Below are 19,900 nucleotides of genomic sequence, written 5' to 3'. Positions count from 1 at the left end.
TCTCTTCTTTTTAGCTTCTGCATTTTCTGTGGGTATTTTTTAGTTTAATTATTTACTTCAGCCTCTTTGGCCTCTGCTTTTTTTTGTTCTTTTGTCTAAAGATTTTTTTTTTTTCTTTCCTGCTGCATTTTTTTCTGTCTTAGTTTCCATTCACATAAGAGCTAAGTTAGCTGACCACCTTGCCTGTCTCCTTAGAATCTTCCTTTTCTGCTCTTTCAACTGAATTACCCTTCTGTTGAATTGCCCTGTCAGATGTAAGTTTCCAGGAAGATGATGCTCTAGAAATTCACACTTAAGGATTCATAAGAAAAACAAAGAAGGCAAATAATGACTTCAAAGTATTTTGATAAGCCTGTACATTTGTTTGTATAGTTAGCCATGGATTTCCAAGAAAGTGGAGGAGGAGGAAAGGGAGGCAAAATTTCATGGGCCAATAGTAGGAAATTGACTTACAAAGCTCAGAAATATGATCTAGAGGCTTTAACAAAACACACACTGGGGTGATGCTATAAATAACTGGCAGCATGTGGAGTTCATTAAGAGGAGTGGTTCAGGCACCTTGGAAGGTAGCTGCAAGAGCAGGCACACTCCGAGATGTGCCCTTTGACTCACAGACTTCACAGATGTCAAGAGTTTCCAGGGGCTCTGGTCTCTCTGCGTCTGACCTTAGAAGTGTGGCCATGACTCGCCCTTTGTGAGGCCTGTCCCAGAGTAACCAGAACTTGAAGAACAAATGACTGGCGTGTTAATAGATTTAGCAGAGGGATTTGGACTCGGGATTGGTGATTTTACCATCCTAATTTTTTGTTCTCTGCTCTTTGTCATAACTGCTTAACATCATGCTAAAGTTTGTAGCTGTCTATCAAAAGAGCAATTGAATATAATTTCTGATGTTACTTACCAAAAAGGGATATTTCTGGGATTAGCCCAGCCCCCAAAGTGAAGAACATAAAAGTCTTACTTACCTAAATTCTTTTTTTTTGATGCTTAGCTAACTTCTTACCTCTTCAGCTTTGGAGTATTCCCTGAATTTCTCAATGTACCTCATCATGTTTTCCTTTGAATTGTTTTGGTCTCCAGTGTCTTGTGTTGTAGAAAGGGAATGGAGTTTCACAGACCCGAGTTTATTGCTTTGCTGTGACCCTTGTTATACTATCTTGCATAAATTCCAGATACTATAACCTTTTAGACAGGGATTACTTAATGAGTTTTTATTGCTTCATTACATTTATATTTTTACTTAATTTTCACTTCAACTGAATAGGAGATCTTATTACCTTTACATTTTACAGGTAGGGAAACAGAAACTCAGAAAAAAAAAAAAAAACTTATCCAAGATCACATGGCTCATAGGCGGTAAGGCTGTCAGGATTTGAATGTGGGTTTTCTACCCAAGTGCTTATTGATGCAGGTTAACTTTTCTGAGCCTAAGTTCCTTCATCTGTGAAATGGAAATAGTTGTGTAAGTGTAATGATTCAATGAGAAAGACAGCCTGAAGTGTTGGGATCAAAATTTGTCTATATGTAATTCCTTCCTTTCTTTCCTCCATTAATTAGGGTTTTATAATATGCTGTCACAGATCTTCTCATGTTTATAAGTGGAATTTTCATTTAGATCCTGAATTTTCTGTATGTGGTGGCTCTAGCTCGTGCAGACTCTATGGATCCCATCACACAGCACAGTGACTATCGGACCGCACACACATACAAGGATGGTGACTTGATCTGGATGATTGCGGTATCTCTTTCTCTGCTTTTGGATACTCCCAGGAGCCTAGCATTATGCCCCTCTGAGAGGCTAAGGCAATCTGGCATTGTCACAATCCTCCCTAAGTGAAAGTTCACAACTACCATATTGTCCCTGCAGGCAATTAAGTCTATGGAACAAGCAAGCAAGTCTCCAAATTATTTGGATATTTTCTTCAAGGATTCTTGGGAGCTTAATCTTCCCATTAGCTATCTGAAAGTATTATAGTATAAATATAGGCAAAAGTGGGAATATATGTGGGGCAGGTAAGTAGGGTATTTCTTTCCTGTCTGAACTACTTGCCTATGAGAATTTTTGAATGCAGTTTTTGAGTGAAGCATTTTAGCAAAAGAAAGAGATGTGGGAAGTAAAAGAGGAGAAAAGGAGAATGTTCAAGAAGAGTGGGTAATTGGCCCATCATCAATCTCTAGCATTTTCCAGCAGTTTGGGATATTAGATGATGGGAGTATGCATGCCAGTGGCAGGGGTGGGGCAGGGGGTGACAGCCAGTGGTTCTCAATCCTGGCTGCACATGGAAACAACCTGGACAGAATGAAAAAATGCCAGTGGCCAAAACCCACCTCAGGCCAACTGAATCAGAACCTCTGGGAATGAGGCCCAGGAAATGAGTATTTAAAACAGTTCTTCAGGTCATTCTCATGTGTTTCTGGGGTTGAAAACAACTAACCTATACGGGTTGGCCAGGCCAGGCCCAGAAACAAGCTGTTTTCTGGCAATGTCTCTGGGAGAAGTTGTTAAAAGACTCTTGTTAGTCTTGAAATATAGGAAGGTGGATAATACCAGGGACCTCAAGAATGTGCATTTTGTGTATCTTTTTGGAGGAGGTAACTACCATTAATTTGTTGACAATAAATTGAGATTTCTTGTAAGAACCATGGGTGCGTGGTCTAGGGTAAACATCTTGATGTTCAGAGGTACTATAAAAGTGTAGAGAGGATGGAATAAGTGATACTGGAAGTAAGCTTGCTTTCTTTGTTGCACATCCATACCTCCAGAATATAGCTCATTCTCTGTCTTTCTTCTCTGGTCTTGAAAATAAGGGTACTCATTCATTTCAGCCTCTCCATTCTGCTGTTACTAACGCTACTGTTCTAGTGTGAAGAAGAGCTTACGTTTTCAATTTTTCCTTTGAAGGTTATTTCAACCTGTTGTTGGTGGCTACAACAAGCACCATTTTTATTTTCTTTAAAAGTCAGTTAAAAGGTAATGTGATGGGCATGAGTAGGAATCAAAGTGAATTGTTTGAATCCCTCATCTGTTAGTGAATTCTGTGACATTTGGTAAGTTTCTTTTTTTTTTTTTTTTTTTGATAAAGGAAGTAACTACAGAAAGCTTTTATTTATTTGTTCAAAGTAACCAGTGCTATGGATGCAAAAAAAACCCCCAACAACTCTTCCAACGCTACTTTCAAAACAAACATATCAAACTTGATTTTCATTAGGATGTAGTTATTTCATCACACTAGTAAATCAAAATCCAAGACCCAAATTATATATATATATATATATATATATATATATATATAAAAACAATGTGAACAATTATTGAGCTTCATCTTCTGGACAAGAATGCCAAGTTAGTCTCTCTTCATAAAAAGCAATTACAATTTGAGGACACTTCATATTTGCCTCTTTCGCCAGCACCAAGTCTGCCTCATCTGAATCTTTCCATTTCATAAGAAACATCAATTCTCCACTGCTGTCTGTGGCACCAATTATTCTTTCAGGATCAAGACCTCTGGCATATCCTCTTGGTTTGTCAGCATCTCTTTTCTTCTTTGATTTGCTGTCATCAGATTCACTGTCAGATAAAGATTTTCTTTTTGTACCATCTTTTTCTCTGCCAGCTTTCTGAGAGTTAAGAAATGCTTCAATCAACTCTGGACAATCTAAATTTTCTTCAGGTTCCCAAGTATTGTCAGCATCTCGGAGCCTCACTTTCTTAGTCTATAAAATGGGGAAAATATTACTTACTTGAAAAGGCTGTTGAGAGGTTATGTAAGTGAATGAATGTTAAACATATAGGCCAATGTCAGGAATATGATAGTTGTCTGGTAAGCGTTGGTATTGCATTTTTTTTTAAAAAAGTACATTTGTTCACTTCAGAGAGGAATAACTGTTAGATAGCTATAGAAAGAAATTAGAATAAAAACACCATACTTACAGAAATTCTGTTCACATTGGAAGACAGAGCACACATTATGCCAACTTCACTGGCATAGCAGGGCTACTTTCTATTCTTCAATTCTCCCATCCCTCATATCTACTAGACCTGTTTGGTCACACGGTTTCCAGATGTGGTACACAGTCCTTGCAATAAATACATAACGAAATTGTCAGTAGCCATATTAAGCCAGATAAATCAAGTTCTAATGCCAAGTTTTGAGGACCTAAGGTAAGAATTCAACAATTTGTATATACACAAATAATAGTTGTGTATATATAACTATGGAATGAGTATCCATTATTTGTATATACACAAATGCTATTGAGCTATGGAGTATATTAGGTGGGTTCATACAGTGCTACAACAGCCAACTCTAGAGACATTCACTGCCTTCCACTTGTATTGATTATAATTGGGCATCATGTTCAACTTTGTCCCATCTATGATTTGATCTGGACCAAATAAACTTAGGTAACTTTTTGATATTGGGGTTAAACTAAACTGAGTTTGGGAAAATATATCAGATAAACAATTAGTAGAATTATTTCTCCGTTATTTCTATTTCTGAGCACCCACTATGTGTCAGGCACTATGCTCAGTTCTGGGTGGGGACGCTAAGGATGATGAAGAGCTGGCAAGTGAGGAAGACAGTAAGGCAGACTCAGATGACTATCCAAAAAGGTATTTCTAGCTGCTCTTTGGATCAGTTTTACAAAGATATTCATGCGTGTAGTTATAGCGGCTGGGGTTGTGATGGACGTAAGGGTTGCCAATTGAGAATATTTTCTGTCACCTTTTATATGAGGAGAGCAAAGACGTCTGCAGACGTCCTAATGAGTTTTCAATTTGTGAGATGCTTGGCATTGAGTTATAGTAGGTGGCAGATGGAGTTGCATGCCAGGTCAATAACTCAGATTTACAGGCCCACATATATTTGGAATTTCCTTAAGGCCCATTTCTGGAAAGGAGGTCTATCCTGGGAGAATTGCGATGCAAATGGGGTTAAGTTATCAGATGTCCTATTATTGCCATGTCATTAGCCATTTCTGATATTCGAAAGGAAAGGAATGTAGATATATGAAATTCTGGTGTCTGCCTCTTCAATAACAAAAGAGATTTGGGGAAGGAGGAGGCAGTTTTGAGTCCCCAGAAGTGGGAAGGACAACATTCAAATCCACTTGATTTCTCTGACTCTTGGAGTTCATGCAAAGGAAATTTTCCCAAGGGTCCTTGGAAACAGAATTCATTCTATTCCAAGTTGTTTCTAAAGAAGAGGTCATTATGGAGTCTTCCATCCTTTAACCTTTTTTGTATTCACCAAATCTTTAGTGAGAACCAAGAATGTACTCCTTGGATGCTCTTCGTTGTGGGTAAAAGAGTTATCACATCCTGGCTAACACGGTGAAACCCTGTCTCTACTAAAAAATACAAAAAACTAGCTGGGCGTGGTGGCGGGCGCCTATAGTCCCAGCTACTTGGGAGGCTGAGGCAGGAGAATGGCGTAAACCCGGGAGGCGGAGCTTACAGTGAGCTGAGATCTGGCCACTGCACTCCAGCCTGAGCGACAGAGTGAGAATCTGTCTCAAAAAAAAAAAAAAAAAAAAAAAAAAAAAAAAAAAAAAAAAAGTTATCACAGATCACGTCTAAAAGAAAACCTTCCTACCAAGAATAGGTCTGGCGATCTCTTCCCTAGAGCTTCTTACCAATGTATTGACTTACAGACTTATTGACTTATAGAACTACAGACCCTAAAGTGCTGACCAGGTATGTTTTGGTGAATGAGTCACTGTCACACAATAAGAAATTAAATCAGTTTATAGTTAATATTCTGTGAGTAGCATTTGCTGCCCTGCCCAAGTTTGGGTTTGGGTCCCTGGTGACATAGTCATCTCTAGAAGGTTCAGTCTATAGGAAGGTTCTAGCTTCAATTGTTCTACCTTCCTCAACATTTTGATGGCTGTTTGTTTAGAACTAATGGTTTATTTTGTCCACATGCCTGTGGATTTCTTGTTTAGACTTATTTTCTGTCTTGTATTATAGTTATGTACATTCTTGTCTCAACTAATAAATAAGCTCTCTGAGAGTTGACTTCTGCATCTTTCTATAGCCTTGACGTATTGAGTGCTAATTTTGTTTGTGTCTGAAAGCATCAAGGTACATTTAAGCAGTAGGAGGGAGGAAATTAAGAGGACATGCATATTATTATGTGGTGGTAATGATAGTGGAGAAAGAGCAGGTGTCCTACCCTTTTATTTTGGTAATAGACGTAGGGGGAGGTTTGTGGGTTGACTGTGTATAGAAGTTCAAATCTTTAAGGTGTTTGCTGCTGAGTCACATCTCAGATCCTTCTTTTTCTCTTTTAAAATCTTTCTTCCTTTCTCTCTCTCTTCCCTCTTTCTCTCTCTTCCTTCCTCCCTTCCTCCCTTCCTCCCCTTCTGTCCCCTCCTCTCCTCTCCTCCCCTTCTGTCCCCTCCTCTCCTCTCCTCCCCTCTCCTCCCTTCTTGTCTCACTTTGTTGACCAGGCTGGTCTTGAACTCCTGGACTCAAGCAATCATCCTGCCTCAGCCTCCCAAAGTGCTAGGATTCACATCTTTCTTTTTGACCAGCTTTCTTGTTTGAGTTATAGCATCTCAAACTCCAAAATAAATGAAGTTCAGCACAGCATTGCAATCTGTGAGAAATTCTATGTTGTGTGTTGGTCCCTGAACTTCACTGGCTTATAATTCGGTAGAGAATTTGAGTCTTACTGCCTTGAAATCACTAGATAACTAGATGAGAATGTCCTTCGCGTTTCCAGGAAAGAGAGTTATGAACCAGGATTGGATAAGTTTAAAACATTTTAAAATTAGGGCTCAGATGTCCTCTTAAAAAAGGAATGGCATTCGGATGAGTAAAGAACCCAGGGGAGGTAGGTATTCTGTGAGAAGGAGGGGATGTGACTCAAGGTGTGCTGATGGTCTGCCCTGTTCAAGGCTCTTTATTCTCATAAACTTTGGTCCCTTTCAGCAAAAGGTACATCTGAAGACACCAGACATGCCCTGAATGTTACAAAGAGGCTACATACACAAGAAAGGAAACTACCCACTCCCCTAAAACTTCTTCCGTAAAAATGACAGCTATGACCATTTTTTGGACTGGGAAAGAACTAGAAATAGGGTAATCCATTCTGGAACTAAAGTCAGAAACTGTTAAAAACAACCTACATATGTTTAAGTTTTATTCATTAACTTTTGTCATTGCTTTTATGAAAGGCAGCTATGCCTTTGAATGTACTGCTCTCTGTAAACTTACGTTGCTTTTTAAGCTTTAAACTCCAGGGTCACCTACTCTGTAATGCCTTCTTTGGCCCCAAATTTAGCACACTTATTTGTTACTGCATCTGGTCTCTTAGAACCTTTTGGGTCTTGCCATCATCAAAATGATGACCTTGATTGCACGAGTTTGGCATGAGTCTTTTTTCTCATTGTACTTGTAGCTCCTTTAAGGTCTCTAGATAAGGTCTGTCTCCATAGTATGTAGTAGATGCTCAATAAATTTATGAGAAAATAAATATTATTTGGAGCTATTTTTAGATCTAATAATTAGGTCATGGGACTGACCCAGTATGGCATTTCTTAATGTTATTAAGTAGAGGAATATTATAAAGGTAGGTTATATTTTATAATATTGTAAATTATTAAATTATTTTATAAATGTAAATTTAAATAAAAATAAAATTACTATAGCATTTGTTTAAATTCATTCACATACCACCTTCACGATTTTATTGTATCTTTTACTATGTGTCATATTATTTAATCTTTTTCTTTTTGCTCAGCTCATTTAAGTTAAAGACAAATTTTAAAATGAGGAACATGTGCATAACTTGCCATAAACAGAGAAAAAATATTCAAATACATTAAAATATGAAGTGCTAATTACATGTATTTCCTAAAATCGTTTCTGTATAGCTAGTGGTAAGTGGAGCACTCTTGCAGAAACATGGCTCCAGGGCTTTCATGAAGCAACCATTTTTCTTACTCTAAAATATTCTTACTGTAAAAATGATGTCAGTATTTCTCAGATTTCTCCATTAAAGTACTATACATGGCAGAAGAGAGGAGACATGTCCCCCTTCCCTGCGTGGTCTATCTCCCACAGACAACAGTGAGCATACAACCCATGGTGGTCTGGTATATAGCTTCAAATTGGCTGATCAAAAATTTCTTTGTAACCTTCATTTTTGTCTTGACACTCATAGATATTTTGCTTCTCTTCTATACCATACTCTATATATTTGTAATTATTTTCATACAAAAGTATATTTTCCTCCAAATGCTTGACTAAAATGGATTATCTCAGGTACTGTTTATTTGGTGATTTTGAGAACAACCAATTCCACCATTATGCACCATGCTTTGAGAAGCCAGTCTTGAGTAAAGTACAATATTGTATTAGATGGTCTCCATCTTAGTACTAAGATGTAGTTAGGTATAAAGTTTCCTCACTGAGAGAGACTGAAACTGAAATCCAAGAAGACTGAGATTTGCAGAACACTTCAGGAAGAATTGATCTACTGAGACAAGTGAAAGACAAAGGTTGTTATCCAGATAATCTTGGACCATACTTAAAAATTATATTTTGAAAATTCTAGAGGAAGTTGAGAATGAGACTTTAGTTGACTGACAAAGGCCAAGGAGCTCCTCTCCATTTTATAAGAAAGTGATATTCTTTGTTCTCATTAGCTTTGGCTACTCTCACCCAGTCCTCAGTGACGTAGTTCAACTGAAGGGGTGGGGATGGGTCAGTGCCATTGAATTACACATTCATTCTCATTGAAAATATCTGTAGATTTTGTGGGTAATGTGTCACAGAAGTTAGGGACTAGGAAAAGGTTTTCCATTCATCGCTTCACTTCAGTATCCCAGTTGGGAGCCCTGATCTAGACTTTTTCTATATTACTCAATTTACTAGATACTTGCTATGTAATATAAGGAAACCCTAAGTTGGGGCAGAGCTGAAACTAGAACATTTGTCTGGTAGTTGTTTATTTTTTTGGCTGATCTGGTCTCATTTCTAAATTTAAAAGAGGAGAGGAGAAGCTCTTGGCTTTAATGTAGTATTATATTTATGCACTTACTGTTAGTGGAGATGGCTGGCAGGTAGATGAAACCATCTTCATTTAGCTGGCAGAAGCCCTGTAAAACTGCCCAGAAGTCGATAGAATAAGTCCCCAAAGGAAAAGAAAAACCTGCGCTGGAGTAGTTTTAAAGTCTAAGATTTGGTTCAAATAAAACTGTCTACATGGTCATTCTAATTTAACAGAAATTATAAAGTTTTCAGTAGTTTGAGATTACTGGATCAAGAAAGTCTTCAATTATTTCAATGTAGCATGCACAGTCTTTCCTCATTTTGTGTGTGTGTGTGTGTGTGTGTGTGTGTGTGTGTGTGTGTGTGTGTGTGTCTATCTATGTGTGTGTTGGGAGGGAACTGATAGCCATTTAGAGTAGTTTTTGCCAACTATGGCAGCATTTCAGGCCAAGTCCCTGGGAGTAATATTTGGTGGTGACTGGCCTTTGGGCTGAAGAAAAGTAGCCCATACACTATTTCCTAGTCTACTTGGCTTCAAGAACCATCAGTAGCTTTCTCTCCAACAGAAACTGCGTCCCCACTCTCCCAGGGTGAGGGCTGATCTGTTGACTCTCTATTCAGTGACCAAAGACCCCAATGATGAAGACAGGATCTCTGTACTGACCTTCCAACTGACCTTTAACCTGCTTCTTAGGATCTGTGTTTAGAAGCTGGAAACTCAAGAACGCAGCCACCATTTATCCCGGGTCAATTTGCCCTCAGTAAACCTACCTATAATGAGCCTTATTTCTTGACAATATTTTGCTTGCAATCTTTAGATTGAAATCTTGAGACAAATGCTTGCAATTGCCAGGGATCCATCTACTTGGCTCTTCTCCCGATGGCCTGAGATGGGTGTGAGGGTGAAGAGCTGTGAGTCTCTGGCCCGCTCTGTTTTTCAGTGAATCCTTTGGCTCAGGGTAGAGAAGAGCCACATGAGCAAAAGGCATGCTCTGCCACCCTGAACCACACTTTTTTCCCAAAGCCAAAGATAGCAGGGATTCGTTAGGATTTGAGATTGGCAGACACTCCTGTGTCTCTGTCAAGGGGTGATGCAGACAACTGACAGGAAGCTGAACGCCTTCTACAAGCGTCCAAAGCCAACACACATCACCGCCCGTCCTCCTTACCCAGTCACTCACAGGGCTGGCTCATACATATGGAGCACGGATGAAGGCTGGATTCTGAGCGCTGCCCTTTGCTGACTGCATGACCCTTGGCACACACACAGGCTCATCTCTCTGAGCTCTCCTGTGTTCTTGCAAGTAAAGGGAGGGGTTTGGACATTTTTTTTTTTTTTAAATACGGGGTCTTGCTGTATTGCCCAGGCTACAGTGCAGTGGCATGATCATAGCTCATTGAAGCCTTGGCCTAATGGGCTCAAGTGATTCTCCCATCTCAGCCTCCCAAGTAGCTGAGGCTACACGTGTGCATCACCATGCCTGCTAATTTTAAAATTTTTTTTGTAGAGATGGGGTTTTACTGTGTTTCCCAGGCTGGTCTCCAACTTCTGGCCCCAAGTCATCTGCCTGTCCTGGCCTCCTAAACTGTTGGGGTTTACAAGTATGAGCTGCTACGCCTGGCACTTCTCTAAGGACACCTTTAGCTCTGAAATACTATGATGTCATGTAATTGTGGGTCCAGGAAAGAAAAGCTCTCATAGGGCAAAGCTGGAGGACATTGGAATAACACCTCTAAGGAATGTCCAGGCCTGTCTGCATTTTTGCCTTCGGTCACACTCAACACCTCCACCGCTTCCTAGCATTTCTACTTACTTGCTCTGTGACCACAAGCAAAGTGCTTAACTTCTCTAGATCTGTTTCCTCTTCTGTAAATTGAGAGCAATAACCTATGTAGGGCTATTGATTTTGGTATTTTTATTTTAAGGACTAAATGGTTATACATTTAAAATGTCTAGCATATGGCGAGCTTAAGGAGGTGGTCAATAAGTGTAAATTTTCTTCACTTTCCTCTTTCTCCCCTAGTTTGCTTCATGGTGAGTCTTCCCCTGAATAACTTGATATAGGCTGAATGTTCCCATGCTCCTTGGAAAAGGAAAATGCAGAGCAAAAACTTCCTGTGTGTTCTTCATGTTTGCTAAATCCTCCAGATGGGTGCAAGCTGTGCCCCTCTTCCCCACCTCCTCCCTAGGTGCTCTCCCTACCTCCTGATGCTCATTCTCTTCTTTAAAATCTGGCTCCTTGGCCCCCACCTTTATGGATTCTTCTCCAGTTACTTTAGCCAGAAGATCCCTCTTCCATGTCTGGAGCCCCCTCATGTTAGTCTCTGAGCCTACCTTTCACTCAGTTATGAAATATCTTCTGTATTTGGCATTGGGACTTACACACTTTTTGCTATTTAACACTCGCCTTTCTTTTGTCTCTTCATGTAGATGGCAGATCTCATAATGGCAGGGAGCTTGTGTTTTCTACAGCTCCCGGAACATAGCAAGCTTTCCTCAGTAAAAACAATAATTTCACACTTTCCATCTGTTCCCATGGTAGCTCTGAGTCTCCTTGCCTACTGCTCTTACCTTCCTTTATCGATAATTTCTCCAACAGTCAACCTTGCTGCTGCTTTTCATCACAGAGTAGATGAGACATCTAGGTTTGAATTTCTGTACTTTTGGAAAGATTATTTTTCTCTTCTTTTTATACATAAAACCGAGACTGTTTTTCTTTTTGTTGCTGTATGGATACCTGTCTGAGGTCCCAAAGATCCAGCCCTCAACCCTCTTCCAAGGCTTTTAAAAGTGAGTAATGCATTAGCCTCCTAATAATGAGAACTTTTCTTTAAAAATAAATGTCACAAACCCTTGATGCCTTTCCATACTTCAGGACCTCATCATCGTATGTCAAGAATTCCTGAAAACTGAAAATATCAATCACACAAATTAATCTCCATTAGACCTGTTCTCCATAGTCAAATCCAAGCTCCTGCCTTGAAAATTCTGCATTCCTCTGAAGCTAAATGATACAATAAATGACAAAAACATCCTTGCATTGGAGTCACCCCATCTCTTTCTGCTAATATGGGCTTATTCAGCAGATTGGCTCCCAGCAGAGGGCACTGGTTCCTGGGCTCGTTTGTGGCCTATTTAAAACAGACAGAGGCATCTCCAAGGCGGCTTTGTCAAAGGCCAAGAACATTTTTTCGACATAGACTCTGAGTTCACTGCCACATAAACAAATAGAAGGAGTTCACTTTAGCCTTCCCCAGGTTTTTGGATTGACAACAAGTGCTAAAGGGAGGCAGAGGCCAGCAAGGCAGCCGGGAGTAGCTAGAAGCCCAGAAGGAAGCTGAGAATTGTTGGCTCTGGCTCCATGTTTAGGGCGAGGCTGTGAGCAAGCATCAGCCATGAACAAACGTCTGGAAAACCTCTCGGCTGGCCATTTTGCCTGTAGGTCCAGAGGCTGGATAATGTAGGAGTGAAGATAATCTACTTTGGATTCCCTTGGTTCAGTTCAGTGCAGTTCTCACCTCTGGCTGCAGAGTGAAATCACCTGTAGGGCTTTTGCCCATGTCCAAGCCCCACCCTAGGCCTGGTGAAACAGAATCTCTTGGGGTGAGTCCAGGCATAGGCGTTTTTGAGAAGATCTCCAGGGGATTCTTATGTGCGGCCACAATGGAGAACCACTGATTGCTGATAGCAAGAAGCTAGGGTTTCTTTTGAATACCCTGTTGTTTTCTTTCACTCTTGCAGAAGATTTTCTTTTGCATCTTTTAGCTGTTTATAATTATACTCTTGTTACTTCTGTAGCTCCTATGCCTCTCAGCCCCTTCAGGAGTTAGAAAACACACACACACACATACACACAAACACATGCAAATAGATGAAACTTACAATATGTATACTTTTATAAGCTTTCAATAGTAAAGGGTTTATCTTGACTTCAGTAAGCACTTTTCCTATCTTGTGCATTCTGAGGGTGAGTAACTTCAATATATTGGGTTCCATACTTGAAACTAGGTATCAGCTGACTTAGGTGTAGTTCTAACTCTATTATGTGATTTTTTGGCCAGGTATGATAACCTCTCTGAGGTTTCTTTACCTCTAAAACAAGGGAGGCAGAGCAGGTGTCCTCTAAGGTTACTTTAAGCTCTAGCATCCACTGGTAATATTAAAAGTGACTACTAAACTTCATAGAGCAAGTCCCATAGAAGAAGGAGAGAATCACTTTCACATATGTGTTGGAATTAACCTTTTGCCTAGTTTTTAGGCACAGTGTTGAGCTCTGGCATTAAAATAGGAGCAAATCTCTTTTGAACTACCTGGATTCTTGTCCCAGTTCTGTCAATAAACTGCCTGGGGGAGACTAATACTGCATCTGTTAAATGAGGAAGCTGCCAGGGCCTTGTTTCCCAGTGTGTTCTGTGAAACCCTAGTCTCATAAAATGGGTCTTGATAGGCTGGGCACAGTGGCTTACACCTGTAATCCCTGTGCTTTGGGAGGCTGAGGCCGGTGGATCACTTGAATCCAGGAGTTCAACTCCAGCCTGGGCAACATGACAAAACAGGATTTTACTTAAAATACAAAAAGTTAGCCAGACCTGGTGGCTTGTGCCCCTGTAGTCCCAGCTACTGGGGAGGCTGAGGTGGGAGAATCACCTGAGCCCGGGAAGTCGAGGCTGGAGTGAGCTGTGACTGTGCCACCGCACTCCGGCCTGGACAATAAGAGTGAGACCTTGCCTCAAAAAAATATAAATAAATAAATAAGCCTCTTGACACAAAGATTCAAAGGCTCTGGGGTTAAACCAGTACATGAGTTTAAGAAATGCCATACAATCTAGCCTTCCTTTTTGTAATTCATAATCCGAATTAGCGTTAAAGTTTAAAGTTATGAACAATCACTTATTAAAGAACTCCATAATATTTGAAAGTTTGCCAAGTAAGTGACCATACATGTCTGACTGAAGAACTCTATTCCCAGATTCAAGGAATACATGTAGGGAAGTGTTGCTTTCTATTGTGGTTTACCAGAAGGCTTGGGTTTTCCCAGGGTTGTGGTATTTTTGATATGGTGACCCCCACCCCGTGTTTGGGATGCTGTTGCTACTGAAGTCTACACCACCCCTTCTGTGGGTGCTGCATTTGCTTCACCCTTTCAAACCCGAAGTTTAGCAAACTCTCTGTATGGCTGGGAGCAGATTCAGGGAGACCATAGATCACCTGTAAAAAAAGAATGGAAGAGAAGAATTTGAACTGTATGAAGAATTCATTAGGTAATGCAAAGCTGAAGACAAGAAAGAACTTCCATGGTGCACCATAACAAGAAAGGCAGGTAGACCAGGCACAGTAAGACTGCAGGGAAGGCAACATTAGGTCCTTTTCTCTGTTAATGATGACCTGTGATTAAATATTGATAGAGACACTTTTTATCTCTAGGATATTGTTTTTCCTCTTCTTGATGGTTTATTCTTACAGAATACCAGTAGGCTAGATCTAGGAGGGATCTTGGAGATGAGCCCAGGTACAGCAAGTAAGTTTAATGTACTGTGCCAGCTCTGCCTAACAGTGGCTGCTTGGAGCATTAGATTGGGAAGGACATAGGCTATATTTGACTGAACAGATTAAAGTTCTGTGTGACTCCTAATGATGACTGTCATCTGTAAGATGATGACAGTGTCATGCGGGCCAGGTATTTGCCATTACTTATGTAGATGAGGAAATTAGTTGCACACAGAAGAATGTATTTGCCGTAATGCATACCCCGTGACTGGTTCTTTTTTCCTTTCTTGTTTATTGTGCATGCAATATCAACATTTGTCATATTTAAAGAATAAAGAAATGAACTATATACCTTGAAGTTGTTTGAACCCGGTTGAAGTATGGACTCATTTGCTAAATTTGAATAAATGGTCAGAGTTAATAGGGATCATTTATGTTCCAATTCAAGCCAATAGCTTTTACTTTGTCTTCTATTTGTCTGAATACATGAAAAGATGGCCAGTGTTTGCAACCAAAGCTGGACTCCTAACTCAGTGGTTCAAAACCTTTCAGATTTGTTTTCACAATTTTTTTTTCCACATAAGAAAAGACCTCATGTAATGACATTATGGAGCTGTAGCTCCGGCCTCCCAGAGGGCTCTTTGGTCTTTCCAGGTGCTTTCCAGCTCTGCTTTTAGAGAGTTAGTAGATGATAATGAGCTTCCAGAAACGAAAGGTGTTCTCGTTCACTAAGGCTGTGCCCCCAAACACAGCCATAGGTGTCGGGCTCGCTGATGGGAGGACATTACTCCATTTCAAAACCCTGGTATCTTTCCTTGGACTTCTGGCTCTCCCCAGAGCATGACTTGACTGGCCCCTTTCACTTCTGTTTCAAATATCTAGCTGATTTCTTGACTCTGGACACTACCAGCTTTTTAGCTTCTCTTTTTTGGCAGCCATTCGGGGGATCTTATGCACAGCACATAGGAATGAATTGCCTAGTGAGATCAGGAAAACTTGCAAACTCAAGCCTCATGCCCAACTACAATGAGTGTAAGACAAAGAGATGCTTGCCTCAACTGAGTTCCCAAATTATTTTCCCTAAATGTTAATGACATTCAATTCAGTTGACCATTACAACGTATTTAGCCCTCTACTTTGAAAACTGATAGGCACTTTAGATTAAGTTCTATTCCTTTAAAAACAAAGCTATGAACCAGTATACGTATGTCTATATTTTCATGGAAAATAGCCTACAAGGTATGTACCTCAATTTAATTGTGGTAAACTTGGAGAGTGGGAGTGGAGAGGGAGTTGCGGTAGGCATTTACTTCCTACTTCATACATATCAGTCTTGTTTGGATTTTTTTTTTTTTTTAACAAGCACTTTTTTTTAGTTAGAAAATCAAAACATTAAGGAAATTTAAAAAATTAAAAATGTTTACAAAATCTTAGATATGGAGAGACTCTAGAGTTCATTTAGTCCTCTGATTCAAAATCTGTGAATTTTTGTTAATTTATTATACAATATTGCATGCATCTGTGTGTGTGTATGTGCATACACCAGTGTAAATTTGTCAATTTTTTTTTCTTAGGAAGGACTGTTTTTATTGTGAATTATCTCTTTTTTTGTGTGTTAAAATAAACTTTTATTTAAAAAATAGTGACAATGGATGATGGTTTTCAAAATGCTTACTTGGTATAAGGAAGAATTGGAGACTCAATATCAGTTCTCAAAACTATAGGCACTCATAGGCTTATTGTAAATCATAATCTTAGAACTACTAGTATTATGAGCTCTCCCATTTTACTGATGAGGGGACTGAGACTCAGCAGACCTGTGAAGTGTTCTCAATTGATTTAATTGTTTTCAACATACCACTCTGTCTCTTAACTTAAAAACATGCATTATTCATACAGTAGTTACCCGAGCATGTAACATTTACTAAACTAGCTGTTCAAGATGAATAAGAATAAACAGACACAGCCTCCTGGAACTTAGTGTGATATAATGGCTGGCAGCATTAGCTTACATAATATATGCAAAATCATTAAAATACTTTTCCCCTTTGGTAAATAAATGAGCCATATATAATGTTATTTATTATATATCTTTTTTAAAATTATATTTTAAGTTCTAGGGTACATATGCACAAAGTGCAGGTTTGTTACATAGGTATACATGTGCCATGTTGGTTTGCTGCACCCATCAACTCACCATTTACATTAGGTATTTCTCCTATTGCTATCCCTCCCCTAGCCCTCCACCCCCAGACAGGCCCCGGTGTGTGATGTTCTCTGCCCTGTGTCCAAGTGTACTCATTGTTCAATTCCTACCCATGAGTGAAAACACGTGGTGTTTGGTTTTCTGTCTTTGTGGTAGTTTGCTGAAAATGGTTTCCAGCTTCATCCATTTCCATGCAAAGGACATGAAATCATGCTTTTTTATGGCTGCATAGTATTCCATGGTTTATATGTGCCACATTTTTTTTAATCCAGTCTATCACTGGTGGACTTTTGGGTTGGTTCCAAGTCTTTGCTATTGTGAATAGTGCCGCAATAAACATACATGTGCATGTGTCTTTACAGTATTGTGATTTATAATCCTTTGGATATATACCCAGTAAGGGGATTGCTGGGCCAAATGGTATTTCTAGTTCTAGATCTTTGAGGAATCACCACACTGTCTTCCACAATGGTTGAACTAATTTACACTCCCATCAACAGTGTAAAAGAGTTCCTATTTCTCCACATCCTCTCCAGCATCTGTTGTTTCCTGACTTTTTAATGATTGCCATTCTAACTGGTGTGAGATGGTATCTCATTGTGGTTTTGATTTGCATTTCTCTGATGGCCAGTGATGAGGAGCATTTTTCATGTGTCTTTTGGCTGCATAAATATCTTCTTTTGAAAATTGTCTGTTCATATCCTTCACCTACTTTTTGATGGGGTTGTTTGATTTTTTCTTGTAAATTTGTTTAAGTTCTTTGTGGATTCTGGATATTAGCCCTTTGTCAGATGGGTGGATTGCAAAAATTTTCTTCCATTCTGTAGGTTGCTTGTTCACTCTGATGACAGTTTCTTTTGCTGTGCAGAAGTTCTTTAGTTTAATTAGATCTCATTTCTCTATTTTGGCTTTTGTTACCATTGCTTTTGGTATTTTAGTCATAAAGTCTTTGCCCATGCCTATGTCCTAAATGGTATTGCCTAAGTTTTCTTCTAGGGTTTTTATGGCTTTAGGTCTAACATTTAAGTCTTTAATCCATCTTGAATTTTTGCATATGGTGTAAGGAAGGGATCCAGTTTCAGCTTTCTACACGTGGCTAGCCAGTTTTCCCAGCACCACTTATTAAATAGGGAATCCTTACCCAGTTTCTTGTTTTTGTCAGGTTTGTCAAAGATCAGATGGTTGTAGATGTGTGTGTTATTTCTGAGGCCTCTGTTCTGTTCCATTGTTCTATATCTCTGTTTTGGTACCAGTACCATGCTGTTTTGGTTACTGTAGCCTTGTAGTATAGTTTGAAGTCAGATAGCATGATGCCTCCAGCTTTGTTCTTTTTGCTTAGGATTGTCTTGGCTATATGGGCTGTTTTTTGGTTCCATATGCACTTTAACGTAGTTTTTTCCAATTCTGTGGAGAAGGTCATTGGTAGATTGATGGGGATGGCATTGAATCTATAAATTACCTTGGGCAGTATGGCCATTTTCACAATATTGATTCTTCCTGTCCATGAGCATGGAATGTTCTTCCATTTTGTTTGTGTCCTCTTTTATTTCATTGAGCAATGGTTTGTAGTTCTCCTTGAGGAGGTCCTTCACATCCCTTGTAAGTTTTATTCCTAGGTATTTTATTCACTTTGTAGCAATTGTGAATTGGAGTTCACTCATGATTTGACCGTTTGTGTATTATTGGTGTATAGGAATGCTTGTGATTTTTGCACATTGATTTTGTATCCTGAGAGTTTGCTGAAGTTGCTTATCAGCTTAAGGAGATTTTGGGCTGAGACAATGGGTTTTTCTAAATATACAATCATGTCATCTGCAAACAGGGACAATTTGACTTCTTTTCCTAATTGAATACCCTTTATTTTTCTCTTGCCTGACTGCCCTGGTAAGAATTTCCAACACTACGTTGAATAGGAGTGGTGAGAGAGGGCATCCTTGTCTTGTGCCTATTTCAAAGAAAATGTTTCCAGATTTTGTGCATTCATTATGATGTCAGCTGTGGGTTTGTCATAAATAGCTCTTATTATTTTGAGATACGTTCCATCAATACCTAGTTTATTGAGAGTTTTTAGCATGAAGGCTATTGGATTTTGTTAAAGGCCTTTCTGCATCTATTGAGATAATCATGTGGTTTTTGTCGTTGGTTCTGTTTATGTGATGGATTACGTTTATTGATTCGCATATGTTGAACTAGCCTTGCATCCCGGGGATGAAGCCGACTTGATCATGATGGATACGTTTTTTGATGTGCTGTGGATTCAGTTTGCCACTATTTTATTGAGGATTTTTGCATGGTGTTTATCAGGGATACTGTTCTAAAATTCTCTTGTTTTGTTGTGTCTCTGCCAGGCTTTGGTATCAGGATGATACTGGCCTCATAAAATGAGTTAGGGAGGATTCCCTCTTTTTCTATTGATTGGAATAGTTTCAGAAGGAATGGTACCAGCTCCTTTTTGTACCTCTGGTAGAATTCGGCTGTGAATCCGTCTGGTCCTGGACTTTTTTTCGTTGGAAGGCAATTATTGCCTCAATTTCAGAGCCTGTTATTGGTCTATTTAGAGATCCAACTTCTTCCTGGTTTAGTCTTGGGAGAGTGTACGTGTCCAGAAATTTATCCATTTCTTCTAGATTTTCTAGTTGATTTGCATAGAGGTATTTATAGTATTCTCTGAAGGTAGTTTGTATTTCTGTGGGATCGGTGGTGATAGCCCCTTTACCATTTTTTATTGTGCGTATTTGATTCTTCTCTTTTTCTTCTTTATTAATCTTGTTAGCAGTCTATCAATTTTGTTCACCTTTTAGAAAAACCAGCTCCTGGATTCATTGATTTTTTTTTTTTTTTTTTTGAAGGATTTTTGTGTCTCTATGTCCTTCAGTTCTGCTCTGATCTTAGTTACTTCTTGCCTTCTGCTAGCTTTTGAATTTGTTTGCTCTGGCTTCTCTAGTTCTTTTAATTGTGATGTTAGGGTGTCTCCCAGTTAGACTGCATGGGGGTCAGGGACCCACTTAAGGAGGCAGTCTGTCCATTCTCAGAGCTCAAATGCCATGCTGGGAGAACCACTGCTCTCTTCAGAGCTGTCAGACAGGGACGTTTAAGTCTGCAGAAATTTCTGCTGCCTTTTGTTCAGCTATGCCCTGCCCGCAGAGGCGGAGTCTACTAGCACCAGGCCTTGCTGATCTGTGGTGGGCTCCGCCCAGTTTGA

General features: G+C 39.5%; 1 protein-coding gene across 2 annotated transcripts in view; it reads right to left on the bottom strand.

The window, feature by feature from the left end:
• The window catches only part of LOC115897719 (chromobox protein homolog 3-like), a 685,812-nt gene that overhangs the window by 28,513 nt on the left and 637,399 nt on the right, over window positions 1-19,900 (bottom strand). Inside the window, exons 3-4 of one of the 2 annotated variants that reach the window (XM_030931639.1) lie at window positions 3,932-4,077; window positions 3,087-3,714 (exon numbers count right to left, since the gene is read on the bottom strand). The exons of the other annotated variant lie outside the window; for it this stretch is intronic. Coding sequence (XP_030787499.1) covers window positions 3,310-3,714; window positions 3,932-3,967 — 441 coding nt within the window. The 5' untranslated portion in view covers window positions 3,968-4,077 and the 3' untranslated portion in view covers window positions 3,087-3,309. Of the gene's footprint in view, window positions 1-3,086; window positions 3,715-3,931; window positions 4,078-19,900 lie in introns of those variants that run through there. 2 annotated transcript variants of the gene reach the window in all.

The sequence above is a fragment of the Rhinopithecus roxellana genome, chromosome 5 (assembly GCF_007565055.1).
Source record: "Rhinopithecus roxellana isolate Shanxi Qingling chromosome 5, ASM756505v1, whole genome shotgun sequence".
Classification (NCBI taxonomy): domain Eukaryota; kingdom Metazoa; phylum Chordata; class Mammalia; order Primates; family Cercopithecidae; genus Rhinopithecus; species Rhinopithecus roxellana.
Note: the sequence above shows the minus strand (reverse complement) of the source record. Positions and strands in the feature narration are given on the sequence as shown.